The 25,728-nt window shown below is 33.4% G+C and overlaps 2 protein-coding genes across 11 annotated transcripts; both read right to left on the bottom strand.

Moving 5' to 3' along the window:
* Nucleotides 1–2,435: 2,435 nt before the first annotated feature.
* Nucleotides 2,436–10,059, bottom strand: LOC127245403 (putative RNA polymerase II subunit B1 CTD phosphatase RPAP2 homolog). Of its 5 annotated transcripts, none has more exons than XM_051266255.1 (8): nucleotides 9,116–10,059; nucleotides 7,954–8,109; nucleotides 6,421–7,039; nucleotides 5,646–6,335; nucleotides 5,360–5,553; nucleotides 4,997–5,260; nucleotides 4,069–4,227; nucleotides 2,436–2,982 (listed from the first exon to the last, which is right to left on the bottom strand). In XM_051266255.1, exons 2-8 carry the CDS (start codon nucleotides 8,065–8,067, stop codon nucleotides 2,878–2,880), a joined length of 2,145 nt encoding a protein of 714 aa, XP_051122212.1. In that variant the 5' UTR covers nucleotides 8,068–8,109; nucleotides 9,116–10,059; the 3' UTR covers nucleotides 2,436–2,877. The 5 variants fall into 5 exon arrangements, with proteins under 5 accessions (XP_051122212.1, XP_051122213.1, XP_051122214.1 ...); XM_051266256.1 differs by having other exon boundaries at nucleotides 9,268–10,059; XM_051266257.1 differs by having other exon boundaries at nucleotides 9,769–10,059.
* An 8,873-nt stretch (nucleotides 10,060–18,932) lies between these two features.
* On the bottom strand, nucleotides 18,933–25,670 carry LOC127245430 (anaphase-promoting complex subunit 10). Of its 6 annotated transcripts, none has more exons than XM_051266301.1 (7): nucleotides 23,613–25,670; nucleotides 22,423–22,611; nucleotides 22,162–22,315; nucleotides 22,016–22,086; nucleotides 21,191–21,295; nucleotides 21,008–21,116; nucleotides 18,933–19,188 (listed from the first exon to the last, which is right to left on the bottom strand). In XM_051266301.1, the coding sequence occupies exons 2-6, from the start codon at nucleotides 22,596–22,598 to the stop codon at nucleotides 21,047–21,049; spliced, it is 576 nt and encodes a 191-aa protein (XP_051122258.1). In that variant the 5' UTR covers nucleotides 22,599–22,611; nucleotides 23,613–25,670; the 3' UTR covers nucleotides 18,933–19,188; nucleotides 21,008–21,046. The 6 variants fall into 6 exon arrangements, with proteins under 6 accessions (XP_051122258.1, XP_051122259.1, XP_051122260.1 ...); XM_051266302.1 differs by lacking the exon at nucleotides 18,933–19,188 and adding an exon at nucleotides 22,959–23,077 and having other exon boundaries at nucleotides 20,843–21,116; XM_051266303.1 differs by lacking the exon at nucleotides 18,933–19,188 and adding an exon at nucleotides 22,964–23,077 and having other exon boundaries at nucleotides 20,843–21,116.
* Between the last annotated feature and the right edge of the window lie 58 nt (nucleotides 25,671–25,728).

Genomic DNA, 25,728 nt, shown 5'->3' with positions numbered 1-25,728 from the left:
TAGTTTATTTCTGATAATTCGTTTCAAGCTCCCTAAATAACACCCTAAGGCTTGTGCTTCTTTCAATTGTTGAGCCTAAGTAGCAAGTTCAGTGAATAAATTGATATATTCGTCAACAAAACCTATTTGCCTTAACGTTACCATCCTCTCATGTGGATTCCCAATGAATCGATTGTCAAACTTAGTAACCAATGCCTATGAGAATTCGATCCAAGAGGCAGAAGCATGCTTCATCATATGCCAACGGGACCAATGGAGCGTCACATCTTCCATCGCCACTCATACAAGAGTCACTTTTATCTCCTCGGGGACTCCGTGTAATACAAAGTGTTGTTCGGCCCTAGCAACCCATCCCAAGGGGTCGTGGCCATCAAAGCTAGGGAGTTGTGCATCCTTAAGCTTGAAATCGGTTTGAGGAGAAGTCCAGGTTCCTCCAACATCCTTAAACAAACATTTTGTCCCGCTGATGCCGGCAGCCCTTGTCGACAAATCCGCTACCTCTCCTCCTTCTGCCATATCTCCCTGAGCAGTGATCAAGCCCCTGATAGGTGTGGCAGGCGGCCCATGTGGAAACAACCCAACAATCGTATCCCACATGGCTGTTGAAAGTTTTGTCTTCAGAGTATCCACTTGTCTATCCACCTTTAATTCGAGGCGCGACAATCCTATATGTTGTGCTTCCACGCCTGTTTGAAGTTCCTCCAGGCTTCCTCTAAAGCTTCAATGCGCTGCACATTTATTAGCATCATTCCTCCTCCGCTGAGATCTGGCCGGTTGGATCAATTTGATATTACGAAAACTTAAGAGAACCAAAAGACTAAACTTTATTGATAACTAAGGAAGATCTACTCTTCTCGAACCATGCCGAAGCCGTGAAATTGAAGAAAATCATAATGACTAATAATTTCTCATAATAATACTCCCTCCGTCCCAAAATAATAGGGACATTTGGGATGAGTACGAGAATTCAAGAATAATAGTACTATATTAATAGTGGGTGTAAAACTACTTTTAAAAGATCAAAATGCCTATAATTAAATGGAGAGTTAGTTACCAAAAATGAATATGAGAAAATTGTTTTGAGATAGAAAGAGTACTTAAATACTATGTCAAAACTACTATGGGTCTCAGTCCGACTAACCTAACAATTTATTAAAAATAATCAAATAAGAAAAATAAAGAACCTAAAGTACTTAATAATAAAAGTTTTGAGTCATTGTTACAATTAACCCAAAACACACTTGCTTTTTCCTCTCACCGCGCAAAATTGATAATAAAGAACCTATAATTAGTTTTTTTTTTTTAAGGTATGACCAAAATTAATTAAAGTTATTTATAATGAGACCAAACTTGATTGAAATTATTTATAATAAGACCAAAATTGATGAGATTTTTTTTTTTAATGTTTGGACAAAAATTGATAAATTTTAATTATATTGAGACCAAAATTAATTTTTTCCCTAATTTTATTAATAAATACCAATAGTTACTTAAAAAAAAAAAATCTATTATTTTAAAAGTATTAATACAAAAGTGATTAGCATGTAATTTTATTATAAAAATCAAATCATTAAAATTATATGTATAGCTTTTGAACATATGTAGGATTGTGTGGAGATTTTTTAAAATAAATAAAAATTTAAATTTAAATAAGTCTTTAATTTAATAAAATAATTTCTAATAAAATATTCAATATATGTTTTCTATCCAAAATAGTATATCTGCTCTAATATCAACACAATGATCAAAAGTCAAAATCATATGTTTACTCGTGAAGTTTTGGTTTTGAATTTTGAAGATGTAAATATATATTGATATAATATGAATGTAAAATTAAATTTTAATGTAATAAAATTAATATTTGATTTAATATTTAAAAATAAAATAAAATTAAAATAGTAAAATTAAAGATAAAATCACCCAAGTAAACAAAGCCATTTTATCTTAGTTTAAAATACAAAATTAAATCCTATTCTACTTTATTTATTTTTTCACTAAAAATTTCTTTTTACTACAATATATTATATTCTATTTAAATCAAAATCTCAAACTAAACACACCCTCACATTCCGTTTACTTGTATATTGTTTTTATTGTTTCTTTACTATACAATCTCATTATCATTATTAATGATAAAAAAAAAAAAAAAAAAAGTAATTTCTTTGCAAATTATTATTATATATTGTATAAACTATTAACTTAAACTACTATTCAAACACAAAATACCGACACAAAGCTAAAGGAAACAAAACCTGCCATACTATTAATTTTTATTAATACAAATACTAACACACGAAGTGAAAAAAATGAAAATAAAAAACATTACAGCTTATCATATATATACATATATATATATATATATTCCATAGATAGATTCATATTTACTTAAACAGCTTTGCATGACATAAAACAAAGGCTCAACATTAACACAAAAGAAGCATACTTTTGTGTACCACAAAGAAAAAATATTATATACCCAAACAACACCCAAATTAAATACAAAATGAATGTGACATCTTGGGCCAAAACTCAGCTGTCATGTCTAAAGTATTATTATGAACATTAATGAAGTTGTTTGGTTGAATTATTAAACCATCAAAATCCAGGGCACTGCCAACAGGCAACTCACCACATACTCATCCCAACAAATTCTTTCACTGGAAAGTAAGGAGATAGAGAGACATAGGAAGAAATGTTGTGGCCTAAAATCTCTTCAAAACTCACACGTAACTTTTGTCTAAAGAAATTTCTTCGTTTGAATAATTAGGGGCTATATATTTAAAATTTTGTCGAATTATGAACTGCATGAGGGCAACAAAGATATAACATCTATTGAAAATAATAACTGTGATAAGGATAGATCACCGGATGATTAGCCTAGCCGCCACTCTGAGTTGAGAATTGAGGCACTCGACCAAGTGGGATGATCAAATCCTTCATTAGCTCATATTCTTCGGTACTGATATGTGCTCCCTCGAGTACCTAAGAGAGAAAATAGTAGCAGCAAGAATAATTTTGGACTTGCACCATATTGCAATAAAGAATTATTTCTTTCTTAAAGGAAGTTTACGTAGTTGTGTTATTGCGGCAACAATGGTAAAAGATTAGTTTGCAAGTTGTTCATACACTATATAGTACACACATGCCCTTTCCTATGATTAGTCAGGTCTTTCAGGAAAACAGAAAAAGCTCAAGCTGCATAACTACAAAACATGCCAATTATTAGAAGAAAAAAAGAAGAAAAAATTGTAATTTGTTCAAACCATTTATGGAAGCAACTTTCTCCATAAGCAATAAAGAAATTTTTACTTTTTCAGTGCTTTAAGCTAATTCCAGTTAACGGTACAAAATCCATTTCTCCTCGTCATTTCAACAGCAGAACATAAACTGCAATCAAGATATTCACTACAATGAGGATCCATTTCTATTTAAAGCTTGAATTAGAATTACTATGTTAACTTCAAGAAGTGGGTAAAAAATGCATATAACTTAAATAAATTGAAAAAATTGTTAAATTCAACCACCAAACATAAAAAGTTATAGGTGTGGTGGGTTTTTTTTGTGCTTAGACTTTGAAGTGATTATTTTCATTCCTCTTCCATCTTTTGCTATCCAATACGCATGCAGATAATCACTATCATATAGAACTAAGAGAACTAAATGTGTGTGTGCGAGCGTGTGTATTTATGCCCTCCAGGACTAACCTTGGAAAAAAAGTCAAAGAAGTTTTAGGTAAACCATTTTCATATCCATGATTTCCTCGCCTCTTATACATAATTAGAACCCAGCACAGGCCAAAGCTGATTTACAAAAATTATAAAGTCGTGCACTTAAAATACTAGAGAAGTACACACGTTTCACAAGGTAACATGCTGATGTTCCTACGTTTGTTCATGTTACCACGAAATACAGCTAAAAAAGTAAGATCATTCACAAAATCAACTCTTTATACAGTCTAAAGATATTTTAGAGATAAGTGTAAAAAGAACATGGAAGTCACAAAGACCATACATCCAACAAGTACATTAAGAAATTCAGAAAATATAGAAAGGCAGAGAAGTTTAATACCCTGGGAAGATGAATCCTTGAGCCCATCAAATATGGGGCAAGTGTAGGGATTCTGCTGACAGAAAGAGCATCCAGAAACAACAGAATTAGAACTTGCCACTGCTTCATCCGGAATCCGGGAAGAGAATCAGTGAAAGACATTGTCTCTAATAAGCGTACCTGCAAAAGACCGAAAAACATGGTGTTGATGATGACAAAAATGACTGACAATAAAGCGAACAAAATTTATTAAGCCAATATAGGTCCTTCCAAGCAAGAATACCTCATTGCACTCATGTTGAGGTAGTGTTTCTGGATGAAAGTACTTCACAAATTTAAGACATATAATAGGTTTCTGACTGCCAACATTCAGGCTGTGTTCTTTTGTGGATTTTACTATGGGTTTTTACTATTGAGATTTTTTTCTCTCCAAAATCATCACATCAGACAATTACTTTTCTTTTTTTATATTATACTATAAAATTATTTTACATTCAAAACATTATATCAATATTTATTTATATCACATCAAACAACTATTCAAATTCAACTTTTTACTATTCAAAAATCCAAACCCAAAATCCCAAAACCCACAAACAAACACACCCTCAATCATACAGAATGCAATTCTGAAGTACTTACACCGTCATCACAAGCAGATGAATGGAAGTGATGTTGCTTTCACTTTTTCAGTTTTATGACTTCGCTAAAAATTATGAATTTTTTCCTGTACTCTATGCTTTTCATGAATCAAATTAGGAAGCCACTAAAGTTGGAAGAAAACAAATTCTTTATCAAGGCAGATTCTCAAAAGACTTTCAACCACTAACTATAAAATCAATTATTTACTCTTCATGCGATCAAAATAAAAAAATATATTGACTCTTCGTTTCCGATCAAATATATAAATATATATTTACTCTGCATATCCAATTCTCCTCAAACTTACAATTCCTTGCTCCAGGATAGATATTGGAATAGGAAGCCTGATTTCTGCAACAAGTCCAGGCAAGGCTCTCGAAAGGCAATCAGCTAGAGTTTGCTTAATTTCAGAGGACCGGCCATCGGACAATACTATCTTGCGTGGATACTCCCTTCCATTCACAGATAAGTAATCCTCATGAAAACTTTCCTCCTTTCCGTATATATAAGCTAAAGAGGATGATGATATCCAGGCAAAGATTGCCATAAACATTGTAGAAAAAGACGACAGCTGAAACAAAATCAAAGTTGATTACCAACTTCATAATTATTAAAATAATTTTTTTTGCAATTTTATACTTTGAATTTGCCTTTAATTAAAAGAACTTACATTTAAATTGAACCCATCTGGGGGACTATCATACCATGAATCCTCAGAGTCCAATAGATCATCATTTGAAGTACCTGGTTTTGGAGGCCACTTCAGTGTAACAGGGTCGGTGTCCACAATTTCCACACTTTTGTCAGATTTAGATTCATCCAATCCAAGGGAAGGTGGCAATATTGTCACACCTGCTTCAGACACTAGATGCAAGAAAGAATGAAACAAATGAGAAGTCAGATGCATAGTTGTATAATAAATGGAACTGGGATCAATACCAAGGAGAACTTCATACCAGCATCGGATACATCAGATTTTCCGGATGAGACAGCTTCCTCAGCCTCACTTAGAGCTCTTGCACAGGCTTCAGCAGATGCTAATCGATATGATTCCTCACTCGCTTCCTCATTCATAGAATAAGATTCGGCTGCAGCTCCTTTCTCATCATCATTCAATTTTCCAACACCTTGCCCATCACCATTACTTGTATTGTCAGCCCAGGTAACAGACCGGGTTTCTTTTTTTGAAGCTTTCGTCCTTAGAGAAGATTTCAGGAGAGAAGGACCAGCTGCAGGTTGCTTCTCCATTAATCGTTTATGTTCTTCCTCCGAAGCACCATTTTGGCTAGGTCCAGCTGCAAATGGCTTCCCCAATTGGAGATTCTCTTCCTTTGTAGCATCGCTTTGGTTAAGACAAGCTGCATCTTCTAATACATTGATATCTGTTGCAGGCAAGTTCTTATGTTCATTTAACTTCTTGATTTTGGCATCCCGAGCGTTCACCAAAGAAGCAGCTGGCTTTTGCTCTGTTTTTCCAAGACTATTGGGCTCTTTACAGATAGCTTTTCCCCTTGGTTCTTTAGCCTTTGTAGGGGCAACTGCCTTTGAAATGCTATACTCATCTTGAGTTATGATAGTACTAGTGAAGTCCATGTCATTGCCCAGAAAGTCTGCTACATTTGGCAGATTATACCTATCTTCAGGAACTGTTGATGTACAATGAGATCATGAGCCAACAACTGGGTGTCAGAAATAATGGCATTTAAACAACAGAGTTAACACAAAACTTACCAACTCGTTTCTGTTTTACATCTTTTTTGAAACTATTTTCTTTCTGAGATTCCAATTTCTGATCTCTCTTTGGTACGTATCCATCAATAGCATTTGAGGGGCCAATCCATTCATCCAAAGAGACTTCTGCAGTTTTCGTGTCCGCTTTCTCGTGAATCTTCAGATTTGAAATTTCTAAATCTCCATCCTTTCCCATATTCACAGCAGATTCTAAACCTAAACCATCACACAGATTTAGAACTTTTTTTATTTTGGCAGTGTTCAGAGTTGATGATCTCTCCTCTAGCAAACTTGCAGAAAAGGCTCGACTATGTATCAAACAGGTGGCTGAGCAATACATATATGTTTCTTGAAGATCATAGACTTTATGCTCCTTCAGTGAGATACGGTAGCGGCCCTTCCGTGGTTGCTCGGAAGGTAAAGAATTGCTGCAAAGCGGGTAACCACACGTATGGGCTATTGTGCGCTCAGTCACCACATCTTGATAGTCACTTCGTGACATCAATGAACCAGCTGCCAATAGTTGTTTCTCATTTTCTATTCCTTCGAGAAGATAAAGTTGAAGCTTATGTACTGCATCCTTTACAGTTAAAACTTCATTTTTTGCCATCTTCGTTACCTGGTATGATAACTTAAGTACATGAGCTCAAGAATTTTTCAACAATTAAGCAATATTGAATATCATTCTCCAAACAATAAAAATAAATAACAATGAGATTTCTTGAGCCATGCATCTCATTTAGTTTAAAAAATGAAATTCACACAAGATACGTGTTATGCTTAGGTTCTCTTGATGCACACCCTATGAGTTCACTTCCTAGCGAAAGTTTTTGGTCAAAGCTTATTGTTTTAAGAAATGGAAACTATAAGTTAGCTTCAACCAAGTGTCAAATAAATGCATCAATTGGGACCATCCCAACAACTTTAAGGCAATAATTTACCTAATAATGAGTAAAAGAACAAGCACTAACACATTGTTATAATATCCGAGTCGACCAACATTCATACCTAAATTCGGTTTCTTAAATACCTTGAATTAACAGACATAGCTTTTGTCCGAAATTCAGTAACATGAAACATACAATCAAATTTAACCCACTTTTGATAGCACATGATTCTGAAAATATTATTAGATTTAACCCTTTGTGTCCTATAATTCACTGATTACGCTCTCAGTTATATTAAGACATGTTTTCATTAAGATGTGTGAGCTGTCTAATTTGGACCTGAAACATGCTTTGTCAAGCATGCTGTATTCATTATTGGTATTTTTTCATAAATAATTCAAATATCAAATCCTAGTCTCACCAGATATCTGATCATTAGATCGTTCCAGACTAAAAATTTAATTTTGTTTAAATTTTATTTATTAAAATTTAATCACATTTCTGTCCACAATTGTTGCTTCAATGTCCTACAGGATGTATACAACCACAATAGGTTCAGCACCATTCACAATCAGGAAAGTAAAATACTTGCCCTACACAACTATTTACCCAAACATATAATCTTACAATACACATTACCACATACCTTATCATTGTGAATTTTCATGTCGCTCATTTCCTCAAGCAAACTATCAACCCCTACAGAATTATTACTCGACTCCCTTGGGCCAGAAGTAGGTGCCACACCCACTGAAGCCATCTTGAAAATATCCAGCTGAATTTATATCCTTAGAAAATTCACCTACAGAAAAAGAGAAACAAAATGTGAGCTATCAACCATGTGCATCTGTATTATGCGGTTTCTCGTCAAAATGCATCAAGTGCACATATTCTACAACAAATAAAAATGGTGTACCATTTAATGGCCTTGTTTATTATGAAAATCCCAAGAAATCTTACTAAATCCACGTAGATATTGAAAGAAAAGAGGGAATAGCATCACTTCTAAGACCATCAGAAATGGCTAACCACTGAGTGAAAAAGGGAATTTTAGTCAGATGGTTAAGCTGAAAAAAGGCCTGCCATACCACAAGATAGGCACAGCCTTATGTCCAAGAACATTAAGCGCTCGAAATTAAAAGGTGGGTGTTTGAGAAGGTGATAGGCGAGCATATGTGTATTAAATATACTTCATTTGTCTATAACATATGCTCCCTAAAAAATATTCATAAGTAATGAAATGAGAGAGTTTGGATTGACAATATATTTTTTAAAAGATTGGATGGTAAGGCTCTCATATAATCAATTGCATTTGTCAACTCATACTTGTTATTTTTCGATTGAATATATTTAGTTAGACACGAACAGATTCATTCAGCTTTCATATTCCAAATCCAGTATCGGACTTCATACAAAGTTGGGCCTTTGTTTGTGCAGATGCCTTAATTTATCACTCGTGTGTGCTTCGAATGCCACCAAAATTTCCTCTATCTATACCTCTATAAACTTTGAGCTGCTAAGTTCTAAACCAAGTCATCTACTTGCTCCAACACCTCAATCAAAGGACAAAATTGCAATAACCCCAATCCTTAACAGCTAAATTGACAGGGTAATATCAGAGACCGAAATCCCTAGGGCAAACAAAGAACATCCTAAAAAGGGAAGATAAAAATCCCGTGCAAATTCCAGCAAAAAAATCAAACAAAGCTGTTATTACTGATCCAAGATCCAGTAGACTATATTCTCTCGAATCAACATCAACGTAAACTTCAATTTATTACGGAAGCAACGATTCGAACTCAGTTTACCCTAATATCAAACCAACCGACGTCAATCACACATCCAAGACCCAATCACAAATGACACGCCACGAAACGCAACAAACACAGCTAAACCGAAACCCAATATAAGGTAATATTGCCGAAATTAAGCCTCATCCAACTTCAAGGGGGTGACATGCATCGATGGAGAAGGAGAATTTCCCAACTCGCCGGACAGATTCACCGGAGAAAGGACGAAGAGATCGATCGGAACGCATCGGCGCTAATCGCGAATCGAAGAGGATCTGTATTCGAATGAAGTCAGTGAACCGGTTCAAGGATCAGAGCGAGCAGACCGGCTCAGCCCAGATCGGTTCAAACCCAGGCAGCCTATGATCCGACGGATCTCTCAAAGATTCGGGTTGGATAGCGAGTTGCCGGATCGGAACTTCAAGTTGGGCTGGTCGATGGCGTGCTAGCCTTCTTCGATAATCACCGACCAAAATATATAACAAAAGCAATAAAAAAAACCCGCCCCACCCACCCTCGACGCCAAGCACACGAAGAAAGAATAAAAACACGAAATCTGCAAATCGCTTGAACGCAAAAGAAGCCGCAAGTTTCTTTAATAAAGGGGGAAATTGGAATGGAAATGAAAATGTAAAAGTGCAAAGAAAGGAAGAAAAAGAGGGAGCAGTAGCTGAACGATGAAATTAGGGCAGGGCAGCGGCCATGGCGATGAGCATCGGTGACTGGCTTTGACGCAAAAAATTGAGGAACTGAAGCTGGTTCACTTACACCGAATCCGACGACCCTTCTCTGATTCCCTTGAATGTTTGAAGAAGAAAAGAAAAGAAGAAGGAGACGAACGAGTTGAAGAAAAAAATGGAAGGAATTGGAAGAAGTAGGTGCAGGCGGTGGCTGTCCGCTGTGTTAGTGCATAAGTTAAAATTGTTATTTTTTACTTGGCGGAACAAATCATCCAATTATTGACTACTTGCCCATTCGCTTAGGATCCGCCGGTTCGGTTCAAACCGAAACCGTTTCGGACACAACTCGAACCAAAACCGTTTTTTCTACGATTCGGTTTAGGTCTGTGATTTTCTCAAATCGGCGGTTTACGGTTGGACCTGCAGGCAGCCACCGGGGGTGCAAACACGGGGAAGCAGCAGAAGCATGCCAGCGGATAGGTGAAAACGTTAAGTGTATTTTATAATAATAATAATATGTTTATAATTAATATTTTTATATATCATTAAACTTTTATAAAATAAAAATAATACTAATATTACCTTTTTCATCTCATTTATCATGTTCAATTTTTTGTCATTTTTTTTTCGAAAAAAAATTATACATTTAATCTTATTTTAATTTTTTAAATTTATAATATTTTTAATATTAATTAGACTAATTATTTATCTATAATTTTTTTTCACTAATTATTTATTAATTATATATTTCTTAAATTTTTGTGTCTATAAAAAATGAAACACGATAACTAGAACAAAATAAATAATAAAAATAAATTTATTTTTATTATTTATTTTGTTCTAGTTATCGTAATTATTGGATATATATCCAAAAGCACCTGAAAAAAAATACGAACACAAAAGGCAGCAAGGGCCTGTGGAGCTGTCTAACGGCAGAGGCCCAATGGAACTTGATTGGTTAAGACTCAATCTTAACTACCAAAAGCATGGAGTACGTGGTTCAAGTACATGTTTGGTGAGTTCGAAACAATAATTAGAACACATTTCCTATAATCAAGGGTGGTTGCTTATGTTCGACGGGTTCCCACGTCATTAAAAAAAAAAAAAAAAAAAAAAAAAAAAAAAGAAAAAAGAAAAAGATGATGGTTGCTTATGTTACGATGAATATGGCAAATAAATCATTATGCACGATTATCATTTTTAACAGTTTATCCATGAATTTTAAGAGTTTTATCCGTTATGGGAAAGGATCTGGTACTGATGTTATAGTATAATTCAGCAATGTTGAATCTGATCTTAATCATTCATTATAATCTAACGACTATAATTAGTGAAGGGTATTTTAGTCTTTTTATTAAATTACTTTCTTCTCCTTCGTTCGCAATTCGCTGAATCGATTCTTGACCTTTTCGCAATCTTTGTGCGCTGAATCGATTCTTGCCTTTAGTGCGATTCTCTCGTCATTCAGATTCTCTCAACCGCCGGCGAGTCCTCTGGTGCGAATCCAACATCAAACTTCAATCTAATTATGTTATGTGACATAGACATTTTGATTCATAATCTTCTTGCTGCGAACTCCAACACTTCGATTCAGAGTTCTCACTCAAACTTAGGTTGTGTAATTTGTATAATGTGTTTCTTGTGTTTTCTAATGTGTTTCAATCTTAAGAAAATTTGCAAACTAAGTTTGTATAATATATCTTTAGGGAAGAAGTAGCGAGTATAGTTGCCTATTTCTACATTAAGGTTGTCGGAGCTATAATGTAAAAGGGATGCCTTTTTTCCTTTTTATTTTTGGTCTTCTTTTACCTCTAGTGTGATACAAGAAGTCGTATATGTGGTTACATATGATATGTGTGTGTATAAGTTCAACCCTTTGATGAATTAGGGCATCGGAGCGTTGGGTTTCCCATTACTGGGTTGGTTTAAGTACAAATCCATTTAAGATAACACCAGAAATAGAGGAGCAGGGGACATAGGTAGTTGGGCAAACTGCATATAACATGACAGGACTAATAGTAGCAGCATGTGATGTGAGTTCATTGCAAAGCTAACTAGAGTCTGCACATCTTTATGAATTCATGACAGGAAAAGATATCTACAAGAAAGTAAATATGTAGTTAGTTTGTTGTGTTGCAAGAAGTTGGTATTCGGGTATATAGTGTATGTAAGTAAACGAGATTGTATTAATTTTATATAGAATGTTTTGTTATTTGACATTTGATATAATAGTTTTGTTATTTGAAAGTATTGGTTTGTTGTCGATATGTTACTTTGTTAACATAAGTAGTTTATGTTACTTAGATATGATGTTGAAGTGTCATCCATTGATCTGAAAGTGACTTTTTTATTTTGGTTGATCTGCAATGGCTTATTTTTGTTTATTTATTAATTTTTGTAGTTTTTCTTCCCCCATTGCCGACATGAACATTGGGTGCTCTTTTATATTGATATACCAAGACATAAAATTTGGTATTTCAATTCACTTAACCCCAAAGAAGGTTGGATTACAGACAAGCCAATAATGAAAATGTTGTGGTATTATTTTAGGACCATTGTTTGACATCATTTAGCTAATGACACGTAGAAATGGAAGTCTTGAATAATTTTTCTTAAGAATTTTTTATAACGAAATACCAATCCTTGTTGTGTATTACAGGTGTGAAGGAAGTTTTGAATTTGTTTTTCCTAATCATATCCCAAAGCCAGATACCCGTTCTTGCGGTGTAATAGTGGCTTTATACATGTATTACTTCAATGGCCATATTGCAAATAGTGTCTTGGAGCAATTCAAAGATGTGAATAATTTGAATGCAAAAAGAGCAAAGGTATGTGCGGAGTTACTTTTGCAAGATGCTAATGAAAAGAAATCTAATCTGTTGGACAGGTTAAGAATTTACAATGAACAAAATAAGCATGTGAGGAAATGAAACTGTAAATATATTTAGACGAAGATCAAGGCGGAAGTTGTGATTTTTTCAACCGTTTGTAGTTTCTACTGGTTATTTTTTAAATAGACAATTTGTATTAGTTGTTTCTAATTGTGATATATTGTATTACTATTATTATAAATGGATGGTGTGTAACCGAGGATGTGCCTGATGGAGCCGCAACTTAATAAAGAATTGCTGAAAAAGCACATGATGGTGATGAGAAAGTTGTGGCAGCATTAGCAGCAGTACAACCAGCCTTTCATCAGATTGTGATTGCTGATGGCCAACAAATCAGGATCGCTTGAATGTGTTCGAGGCAATGGAGAATAGGCGGCAATGGAGCAGTTTCTACAGAAAATCGTCAGCGTGTTAATAGGTGAAAATCTGTTTGCTTCACAGGGGGCTTATTATAATATCTCAGGTTCGTGCATCGTAAGCTCTGGTCTCGATCAACCTTAAGTTTAAATCGTGCAATAATTTGACTCTTCTTCGACAGGTTTGAAAATGAATTTGGGGCACCAAGGATAGGTTCTCGGGCAAGCGGCAATTCTTACATGAATTGGGTGGCAAAGATGGCTGTCAGATTAGATACCTCATCCACCGTTGCTTTAGGTCTCATTCACTCCCGGGAGTTAGTCTCACGAAGAAATTCAAAGCTTGTTGTGTGTGTGTCCTAGGTTGTAGCTTGTAATTTCTTACGTTGGTAACAGGGGAGGAAGTGTTGATAACACTGGTTTGTAGCCGTTGTTATTTATAATTATTATTTTGTTAGTTGATAGTTTCGAATATGTTATATAGTTTCAAAACAATGTTTATATGAGAGCCTTGGCTGATTATTCATTTGATTTGCTATACATACAAGCATTTTATTACATTTGCAGTGAGAGTCATAACAAATTGATAACTGCATATCTATATGCCATATCAGGTTTTGAAAATATGATTAAAAGAACAACTAAGTGTGACTACTACAATTTTGTTCCTTCACAAATAACAATCTAAACCCCACATATTAATTTTGATTTTTGTGTTGTTTAATGGTTAAGGCAAGATAATCTTTGTATATATATATATATTCCCAGCAACGACGAGCTTGAGGGACCACATTTTCGGCAACATCTGCCATCATATATATATTGTATATATTGATTTCTTTCTCCACAAGAACATGATCAAATGTGTGAATAAAAAACACAAGACATGCACAAGAAACTTAAGCAACACACAAACCACACATAAAACAATTAAGTTAAAAAAAAAAAAAAAAAAAAGATCATAGAATGTGAGGGTTTACAAAAAATATCATCGAAATTTTCGTTCTGGTGCAAGAAACTCTCCATTTCCTTGTTTTGTGCCTCATTAAATATAGTAAGATCATCATCCTTCTCCAACGATCGAATCCCGCTTTTCAAACTTCAACAGTAATTTAGGAGCGAAGAGAGCTACAAGAAGCCGGTATCTTCTCAAACACAAGGAGAAGTCGTTATTGTTGATTTGCCCATCGCAGTCCACATCAAGCAGACCGTAAAGTCCATTAATCTGCAAAAACATTACAACCAACAGATTGAAAGGCTCGCCGCTGTTCTGTTATTATTACACAACTCAAAATAAACGCAGGTTAATTCTGTCACAAATTACCAAATAATGATGAGAAATCTTCATCGCAGGAGATGCAGGCATGGTTGGACTCCACACCTCACAAATCAATTACCCCCACAAAGCTTCAATCAAATCCTTTCAGAACTTCAAACATGGTGAAGATCAAATAAACCAATCAGCTGCTAGTTTTCGAAACTACAAATGGATTATTCTTTACCCTACACCAAACCCTTTACCCTACACCAAACCAAAGAACTCAAATCCAATTCACATTACCAAACAGTGAACTGAATTAAATAACAATGTGGATCAAGCAGCTGCTCTCGCCATGATTAATTTGCAACAATAAACATAGCTTCAGAGTACATATTAACAACTGCAATGCATAGATTTTGGCATCATAACAAACTGAACAACATAATTTAGGGCAGCCGAGGATGAGCCTTAAATCCTGCCTCTTGGCTAGTCCCTGAATGCTGCTGTTAGAAACTACTATATGTTGTTGCTTCTCTATAATCTGAACCACTCTCTGATCAGTTTTCAGGAGCCCTCATTACTGGTCCCTTCATGATCCTTCATTCATAACAAAATATTGAATAGAAAATAACAAATAACAAAGTTACAAATTTCTTTGTAACTTTGAATATTCAGACAATGCACCTTTTTCAAATTTGCACCATTTAGTTTTCTAGATCCAAGATGAACACAACAACAATCAAAATCGAATAAAACTTTTTTAAAAAAAATAAAAGAAACATATATTACTCCAAGCATACATAAAACTTATGTTCTTATTCACAAATCAAAGTAAAAAATGAAGAACTGAAAGGACAACCAGATTTTATATTCACAAATAAGGTTCTGAAACTTTAAAGAAAAACCATAAGATGGAACCAAAAAAACAAAACAGAAAGATTCGTAATAGATTTTTAAAAATCTAAACCAATTGTAGGCATCAAACCAAGAAATATGAAGGTCCAATTCTGTAAAAAAAAAAAAAAAAAAAACCTCAAACTGTTAATCATAGTTACTTTTAAAATATTAAAGAAGAAAAATACAAACAAAAACATAAACATCAAATATACTTCCATTTATACTTACTGATGCATATTTGAGTTAACATCAAATTGGCTTCTCTCACTGTTCTAACTCATCAACTTCTTCATAGTCTTGCAAATAGATTATATCCAAGCCATGAATAACAAACCTTTATAACTATTTAGCATATTTAAATTATCAACTAACAAACACAAAACAAACCTTTATAACCACAATCATTCATTCATTCATTTAGTCAAATAAGTCTGCCACATATAAACAGCATCTTCCACCACCTCATCATTCCTACGAAGATGCAAACCTATAAAAATATCAAAAAATTGTTAAACATAATTATTTTTCATATATATATATAATAAAGTAAAAAACATAAAACCAAATGCATTTCCATTTATACATACAAACACTCAATTTTTGTTTTTACCGGATGGAAACAACTATAACTCTTTCGTGCCTTTTGTGGATCCATTCAGTTTCTTCAATTTAGCCTTTTTTATGTCTCGAGCTTGTTTTGATATTGACACTAACCTCTTTCTGCCTTTCGAAGAAACTGCATTACTAATTCTCTTTCTCTTTTCCAATCCATCTTCTGTAATCACTTGATCAACAAAATTGATGATGTTATTTGTTGATTGGACAACATTTTTCACCATTCGGTGGAACTCAGAGACAAAATTATCATACAATTTCTTCTCCTTACTTATTGTTCCAGTTGTACTTACCATCATCAAACACAAATTTTTGTATCTTACATTATAATCCTCTCCCTCACTTTGATGATCAGAAATTGACAAATCTAAACAAACATCTATCTTTGCATCTTTAGTCCATCTTTTCCAGATGTAATAGTTTGGGATAACCACAAAACTTTCCAAACCCATAGCATTATTAACATCCATCACTCTTAATGAATGGCAGCATAAGATTCCTATATTGATGAACATATTGCGGTCACAATGTATTAGTCGTTGACCAAAGTCCACCATGACATTATGCACCTTATCTTCATATTGATCTGAATTTGTTTTCTGGACAACATAGTGCTGAACATAAGTTTGGAAAATTTGTTGCCTGTTGACGGTCACGAGCATAGAAGTCATGCAGAGCTTCTTCATTTCTTCGGCTATCAACCACCCTTTCAAAATGACTGAAAAATTGTAGTAAATTGTGTTCCGGTTGCAAATACTTTTTTACAACCCCATTTACTGATTCACTAAGTTGGGTAGTTCTCATTCCTGCTATGAATTGTTGCATCATCCATGCAGAAGACCATTTATGCCTCAGTGTATGTATTGAAGATATTCATTTATGAGCTCCATTTGGAAAGCATGTTGATAGCATTAAAGATCATTCTAGATCAAACTCTTGCTCATTGTTGACACAATATATTAGCTTGTGGAAAAACCTTGCAAAACTACAACAAAGCAAAAAAATAGTGTTAGTATATAACATAATGTCATATCTACTATGTAATATTATCAGACAACAAACTTGATAACATTGAAATATATATCTAAAACGATCATAAATATTACCTTTCTGTGTATGCTTTACTCAAGTTTTTTTTAGTATTCTCCAATATATGCCAAGTGCAAAGTGCATGATATGTGCATGGCATTGTCTGAGCTATGGCTAAAGATATTGCTCCATCTTGGTCAGTAAAAAGTGTTTTTGGATGCTTGTTCCCCATGCATTTAATAAAGGTATTGAATAACCATTCAAATGATAATTGTATTTCATTCAATAAAAGTGCAGCTCCAAATCTTCAACTTTTGCGATGGTGGTTGAATCCAACAAACACAGCTGAAATGACCAAAGAAAATTAGTATAATTGTTATATAAAATAGTAAAGTGAATGAAAATAAGCACATATTAAAGATATAACCTAACGGCTCGTAACTTTTATTTATCCGATACGTGGTGTCAAATGTAACCGCATCTCTAAATATTGAATAGTTCATTCTCATTTGAGCATCAGACCAAAAAAATATTTGTAATTTTTTCCTCATTGTCCAATGCATATTCATAATATAACTATGGCTTTTGAATAGATTGTTGACTAAAATACTTCAAAATTGCATCAGCCTCACCTATTAATAAAAATTAAAAGCATTAACCAATAAAATAAATATATTACATAAAAAAAAAATAAATAGATTAGTCTTAGCATGCTCTAATGTGCTACTTCTTCTTGTACGTAAATAATTTTTTAAGTCTAATTTAGTGAAGCCCACTAACTTTGATGACCCAGCTGCCCGTTGCATCATTTCATATGAAGCCTTTAATGGTAAACTTACATCCTCATTTATTTGAACTATTAGCTTATGTTATTCCTCAATTTTCCTATTTGACTTCAACAAATGCTTATGTTTAGGAGAGTGCATAGCATGATTATGCTCATCCTCAAAATGTGTGACAACATATGTGCCATCTTCTTTATTATACTTCAATTTTATCTTTGCAAGACATCCAGTTCGAGTAACAGGTATATATCTTTAGCTAGATGTTTTTTTGTTGATGAAAACTTGAATCATGCCTTATTGCAATTGTACTGTATATACATAATTTTATCATCTTCTCCTTTTTTCTGATAGTTTATTCACACCGAAAAGCCTTTCAAATGTGCATAATTAGTGTAGGACATGAAAGCATCATTTGGTGTTTCAAATACTCTCGCTTTAAATCCTGTTTATATTGAAAAGATTAGTAATATTAAAATTGATAATTTTGCTTGCAATAACATTCATATATATATATAAGAATATATATAATCCATGCATACCAAACCAACCAACAAACATTGTATGCCAAATAACAAAATAAAATTTGTAAATAACAAATTTTAAATCTCAAATAACAAATAGAAGCCACAAATATGAACCTTTATATTACATAAGTTTAAGTAATAATAACAAACTTTAAGTAATAATATAAGATAGTTTGAGTATCTGAGTAACAAACTCAAAGCAACAATTAACAAAAATATGTAATATTTAGATAGATAGTACTATCATTGATCTTGAGATGTGTAATTTGTGTTTCATCTATTGATTCAACTGAAACTTCATCCATATGATGCATTGGAAGTCCATCCTTACATTGAAATTCATCCATGTGAATTAATTCTGGCTTTTCCTATCAACACAAGTCACCAACATTGATATTAAAAAAAAAAAAAAAAATTATTAGTGCACAAATATGTAAAATTTAGATAGAAGAACTGTTAGCTATAAATCAACATTCAAATTTCACTTATTTGGGGGCCATGACAGCAGGCAGACAGATCTTCCCTAATAGCCATAACCAATTTCATGAGTTCACCGACAAATCTTCTTTTTTGCCATTCAAATTAAACCTCTCATCACCTCCCAATCCTAAACCCCGAACACACATGTATTCAATTAATCCCTTATCTGCCTTGCCTTGCCTTCCTTTTCCCCAAATTTATGTATATAATTTACCGTAATTTACTTATTTGAGTTGTATAATTCAATCAATATTTCATAGTGAATTGCATTGAACTCGAATACTAGAAGGATTACAAAAATATGTAAAAATAAGTTATATTGCAGCTAACTAGATATTACAACAAATTAGTGAAGTTGAAATGTAATTTGCAATGGAAAAAATTAGGGCAGAAATAGAAACTTTAAGAAATGAAGATGAAATAATACAGGGAAATCTTCGAGTGAAGCTTTTTCGACAAGGCAAAATGCAATCGCAGTTCATCGGCGTCGAAGATCTCTTCTTCTTCTTTAGCGCTTCAGTCTGCGCGTTCTTCTTCTTCAGTGCTTCAGTCTTCGCGTGTGAGTGAGTATTGCTAGTTATGTGAATTGAAAGCGATTAGAAGCTTTTTAGTATAATATATGATTTATTATAAATTACATTATTACCCTTCAATTAAATCTCCACCATTAAATATTAAATACAATTAATGGTAGAGATTAATTTCAACATTGCTGAAATTAGTGAATCAGCACCCGATCCAAGTCGATCCATTATATTCTAATTTAACTTGTCTTTTTAATCAATTCCAACATATATTTATAATTATAAATACCTATATAAATAAAATAAAAAACATAATTTATGATTTTTGGGAAAAAATATTAAAATAAAAAAGTAAATAAATATAAATTAGCGCCTTCAACGAAAGATATATAATGTATTCGATAATTGAAAAAGAAAAATTGCACTGAAATGACAATATATTATGGAACATTCAATAATTTAAACGAAAAGAAGATAGTAATACATATTTAGTATGATAATAATATTTTTTAATATTAGATTTATAATATAAAAATATATATCTTCCAAAAAAATTGATAATAATTCGTTAATATATTTTAGTTTTAAATTATTAATTTTATTAAAAATTATAATAATATTAATAAATATTACCATACTCTCCCGTCTAGCTAGAAAGTATACATATTTCTATTTTGGGACGTCCAATTACAAAGTATCAATTTCATTAAATACTCCATTTTTTTTTCACAAATACCCCTACTTTACATCACATCGTTACTTTTATACCAAAAAGATAAGGTCAAAAATGTCATTTTACTACTTTTACCTACCGCCAAAAGTAATTGTATACTTTTAGCTTGGACGGAGGGAGTATTATTTATCACTTATACAACAACAAGAAAAACAATAATAATAATAATAATAATAATAATAAGAATAATAATTTAAAAATTCATCAAATATTTTCAGAAAAAATTTTATACAATACGATTTTTCACAAATTCCATTAAAATTTATTAAAACTCAGACTTTATGAATGGCTAAATACCTCATTATTTTAAAATATTTTAAAAATTTTGGATCGAATACCTTCAAATTTAATAAGACTTTTAAAAATATACCTCCAAATTTTACAAAATCTGAATTAAATACATTCATATTTACAAGTCCTAACAAAATCCTCAATTCCTCTGTCAAGTACAGATTTGATGAGAAATGGAATATTTGCAATGCATAGCCGTTTATACAATTTTATTAAACTTCTACTATTCATTAAGATTTTTTCCTTTAAAAAACATCAAATCAAAATACTTATTTTAACTTTTTTTTATATTATACTAAAAATTAATTTTACATTCAAAATATTACATCAATACATATTTATTTTACATGATAACAACTATTCAAATTTCAAATTTGTATTATTCAAATTCCAAACCAAAATCAAATCTCCAAACAAAAAAACTCATAATTTATACCTACTAAAAACACAAATACAATTATTTACAATAAATAAATTGTACATAAATTTAACTAATAATAAAAAATAATAATAACATAATTAGAAAAAAAAAAAAAAACACTTAGCAAAATATTGTACCTTGACAATGTACAAATAAATACTTTATATTCTTAATTAAATTCTTAATTTTAATCGAATTAATTGATTATTTTAATTTTAATTTATAATTATTTATAAGGAAAATAACAACACTAACATATCCTAATGAAATATCCCCTCATTTCAGAAGGCAAATACCCCCAGAGAGTCAGTCAAAACGAATATTCCAAAATGGAAGAACACTCCATGCTGAACATCCTCAATTTGCATCCATCTCTACTATTTATTGCTACAACAATAAAAATGTGTATGCAAGTATAATTACCCAAAAAGATCGTCGTCATCGATGAAGAAGATCTTTCTTTCACCGTACGGTAGAGTAAGTGATGAATTCAGTAGAAACGAACTGGAATGGTTGGTGTGGGATGGGATTCCTGCAATAACAACACCATTTGTTATAACCAATTGAATTTAGAGATTGCGAGGAAAATCAAAACAATCGACTCACGGTTGAGGCCCATAAACTTTGATCTGGCGAACATGAGTATCCCTTCCATTTAGATGATTCGAGAGCACTGCGATTTGCAGCATGAAAGTGTTCACGAACGTTTCCCTGAGACACCAAATGATTTCTTTAGTCTGAGCCGCCTCGACAAAATATATTTCAGAAGTTCTATGCCCATGAAAATAAACATCGACAGACTGTTCAAAGGAAGTACACATAAATATTTACATTTTTGCATACATATAATTTCGAGATGAATGATATCCTGTTTTAACACAGCCCTCTTATGGTATTTAACATATTCCAAGTCCATTTTTGTTCATCATAAATGGAAACAAAGGAAGAACACAAGCATATAGAATCCACAATATAAAAAGAACAAAGCCCGGGAGGATCGTGTTACATTGCAAAAAAATAGAATAATTAAGAAACTAAAGAACATTATTCGAAAATATGAAACCTCAAAATGAAAATGGTATATAGTGGCTGCAACAGCTTTTCAATTTTTAGAAATTAGAAAGACCTAATACAAAAAGATCCATCAGATAACTATCACAATGTTGAAAGAATTACATCGAATTTCATCTAAATAGATATTAGCTAGGGATGCGACTGAAGGCCCTATGTTGCAAATTAGAATTATCACATAATACCAATTCTGTAAGCACAATGTACAAGAATTAACCAACCCCTTTAATCCTGCTGTGAATATTAATGCGAATTGCGCAACAGGTAAATGTCTACATATCGTCCGCTTCACTAGAGTTATATTAAAGACATGATATTCACAGTTTCAAATGAAAAAAATCAAATGATAACAATGCGCACCTTGGATCACTACCAGACAATGATATGTGCACCCAGCCGAGTGGCTTTACCAGCTCGACTACCTTTATCTCCTGAAGAATACAACGGTTAGATCAATCCTCTCAATAACATAAATTAGAGATAAAACTGTATGCTCACTAAATTACCTTCAAGTTATGGAAACCATCACCAGCACGAATCGACACCTTGCTAGGCGTGTAGCTCTCATCAAGCTTGAAATCCACATACATAACGACTAATTGCAGTTTAACTTTCTTTTGGAACTGGATATTCACGAGATGAGGCTGTGAACCATCTGACCTAATGAAAAATCACTCGTTAAGGAACACACAAATAATCATCACGATGTCGGATTGTTTATCCAGCATTGAATCAATGAAATGGGAGAAATTAGAAATGTCACTAACTGCCAATAGGTATCGAGATTATCGTCACGAAGGGAAGCGACGCCATTGCCTGGCTTGCAGGAGCTGACACTCCAAACTGCTTTCTTCGCCATCTCCCTTAGATCACCATCCACCACAAGTTGCTGTTCTCCGCCAGTTAGCTTCCCTTCTTCCTCTCCCTTCAATGAATCCGCCATTTACGGAGGTTTACTGAATTACAGAATAAATAACATCAATCAGATTCAGTTAAATACAAATATATGAATATGCTTTGAATGTACTATTTTCTTACTCTTAAAAATTCAAAAAATCTGATTTAGCATCTACAATTTTTTACAAACATATGCAGAATTAAAATGATTAAATCATTAAATTAGTCCCAAGTAGAACACGTTTACAAGAAGTGAAGAACGCCTACCACCGTCACACCGCCGCACCGCTCACCACCTCACCGTCAAATTCTAAGACTATAGATACAATTATTCCAACATTTTCACTCACTACCAAATCGCCTAAATGATAGAAGAAGAGTGAGAAGAAGGAAAGGAGAAACAGACCTCACCCACTGCAATCGGAGGAGAGGAAAGTGAGGACGACGCCGGAAACAAAGATGGAGAAGAAAGAGGGGGAGAATAGAAGAAGAAGAATTGAGGAAGTGGGGTTGGGCGGCCTAGACCTGCTCAATCGGTTTCGAACGTCCGGTTCGACCGTTTCAAATCGAAAGTTTCGTTAAACCGGAATCGTCATCGAACCGAAACCGATTTTCTTACGGTCCGGTTTCGATTTCCCTTTCATCCGAACTGCTTGTTCAAACCGGCGGTTTTCAATTCCAACGGGCGATTTTGTTATTTTTATTAAAAATAAATAAATATTAACATTGTTTTTTTTTTGGAAAAGAGATGCGGACGACTGTCAACGTGAACATTTATTAATATTATTAAAATTTTATAAAATTAAGTAATATCAATAAAAATAAGTATTTTTCCGGCAGGCAACAACAGCTGTAAAGGTTTAATGAATTGATAATTGATTTAGGAACATTCGTTATTAGTATTATTAAATTTTTATAAAATTAAATAATAGGGAAAAAATCAAATCAGGTCTCAATATAACTGAAAATAATCAATTTTGGTCTCATAATAAAAAATTCATCAATTTAAATTCTATTATAAATAATTTTAAATATTAAAAAATCAATGAAAAATGCTTACATGGCAATTGGCTGGGATGCGTGTGCTAAATCAACACGATCGTATACCATTTCCTTCATATTCTGATTGTTACTATTTCTTCCTCCTTTGTATTCTTCTTTACAGACTCCTCCGCCTACCTATCACTATCACTGTCACAAGCTCTTCATCCCCAATCCTAATCCTAACCCTAAATTCTCATTCGTCTTCCATCCTCACCTCTCCTCCAACACAAGATAGGCACCCAAGAACATTAAGCGCTCGAAATTAAAAGGTGGGTGTTTGAGAAGGGAAATATAGACAAGCATATGTGCATTCCTAATTATAAAGATACTTCATTTATATATATATATATATATATAGGTAATTAGGATAAGTATATGGCACTATACAACATCATAGGATCAACGATTGAGACCATGCTTACAAATACTACATTTAAGCGACTTCACAAATCAATACAAAAAATGTACAAATTCCAAATTAAACTACCACAGTTTATCTTTCCAAACCTCACAGACTCATTTACCTCACCACATTCTCATTGTTCGAAAAGGTCTTACTATTCACACAGTCTGACCCAGCATGTATTTTTAAGAACTACCGCTCCTCAAGCAGATGCACACAACACAACAACAGCTCAACTTTTTTAACCACTACCATTTCCTCTGAAAATTTATTAATTACACTAGAGAGAGTTATGCTTTCGCGGGTTGTAGGTATGACTTAAATCTTGGCTCTTCATTACATCTTACAATATGCTAAAGGGCAAACTATGTGTATTGTGCAAACACCAACTGAATAGAGGTTTTAAATAACAAGCGAGCAAACGGCCCACGGTAACACTAAACATTCCACCATATTGGCCGCCTGCAAAAAGGGACAATTGAATATGCCCTTTGGAAGAAACACACAAAACAAAAATGATCACCAACATGGCCAACAAACTCTAGTTCACATGCCCACTTAAGCAATCTCACATTTTACCAAATTTCTCCCCCAGATTTCAGGATACATAGAGATCCTTGCATCTTGCAATGATCCTACCCATTGTTGGTGGCTAACTTTTGCATTCAAATTCAATATCTCGACAATAAATTAATAATATTGCTTAAGCATCCATAAACTCATTGCTTCAAATATGTGAATCGCTATGAAAACCAAAACTACATTTGTTAACTCATAGTTTTTTCGATTAAATATATTTACCGAAAAGAATTCATCAAGCACTAGATAGTTATATAATAATTCATCTATTTGCTCCAACACCTCAAACTAACAAATCTCCCATTCCCAGGCTCTTGTAATTCAGATTGCCCCTTGTTTTAGCAGAAAAATTAGCCCTCCAAAGAGCCAAACTTCCATAATTTTATCCTTCACGAGATTAATCGTACACAAGAACTCAGCACAAAACAGCCATTTCAAGAGGCATTCTAACAACAAACATCATCAGCATATATTTACCACACAAAAACGATAATAAAATTATAAAAAGGAACCAAACAAAAAATCCGAAAACGGCAAAACAATCAAGGGACAAAATTGCTATAACAGCTAGAGTAACAGGATAAAATCAATCCAAATCAGAACCGAAATCCCTAGGGCAAAGAAAGAAAAATCCTAAAAAGGGAAGAAAAAATCCCGTACAAATTCCAGCAAACAAATCAAACAAGGGAATCGACGGATCCAGGGCAGCAACCCCCACCCCGATCCACCCTCGACGCCAAGCAGACGAATAAAAAATTAAAAAACCACGAAATCCGCGAATCGCTTGAACGCAAGCTTTGAAAAGAAATATGGAAATTGGAATGGAAACGGAAATGTGAAGAAAGGGCAAAGAAAAGAAGAAAAAGAGGGAGGGAGCGGAGCAGTAGCTGACCGATGAAATCAGGGCAGGGCAGCGGCGATGGCGATGATCATCGGTGAGTGACTTGGACGCAGAAATTAGAGGGCTGAGCTAGAGGACACCACAACAAGAAAGAAGAAAGAAAGAGGGAAGGAAAAGGACACCAAAATAAGAGAGAAAGAGGAGTGAGAAAGAGAGAGAGAGAGAAATGTGGTCTGCTTTTTTTGTGATGTCTGTACGTTTATTTCTTTTATGCTTTCTCTCTCTCTCTCAGATTATGTTATTATAATA

Source organism: Andrographis paniculata, unplaced genomic scaffold, assembly GCF_009805555.1.
Source record: "Andrographis paniculata isolate CXL003 unplaced genomic scaffold, ASM980555v1 Contig22END, whole genome shotgun sequence".
Taxonomy (NCBI): domain Eukaryota; kingdom Viridiplantae; phylum Streptophyta; class Magnoliopsida; order Lamiales; family Acanthaceae; genus Andrographis; species Andrographis paniculata.
This window is presented reverse-complemented; position numbering and strand designations above follow the sequence as displayed.

Coding starts and splice junctions, on each gene's coding strand:
- LOC127245403 (XM_051266255.1), bottom strand. CDS start 8,067: ATGGCTTCAGTGGGTGTGGCACCTACTTCTGGCCCAAGGGAGTCGAGT. Junction 4,228..4,996: donor CTATCCTGGAGCAAGGAATT/GTAAGTTTGAGG, acceptor GGTCTTTTGCAG/GTACGCTTATTAGAGACAAT. Junction 2,983..4,068: donor CAAGGATTCATCTTCCCAGG/GTATTAAACTTC, acceptor TTTCTCTCTTAG/GTACTCGAGGGAGCACATAT.
- LOC127245430 (XM_051266301.1), bottom strand. CDS start 22,598: ATGGCGGATTCATTGAAGGGAGAGGAAGAAGGGAAGCTAACTGGCGGA. Junction 22,316..22,422: donor AATCTCGATACCTATTGGCA/GTTAGTGACATT, acceptor ATTTTTCATTAG/GTCAGATGGTTCACAGCCTC. Junction 21,296..22,015: donor TTGTCTGGTAGTGATCCAAG/GTGCGCATTGTT, acceptor TTGGTGTCTCAG/GGAAACGTTCGTGAACACTT.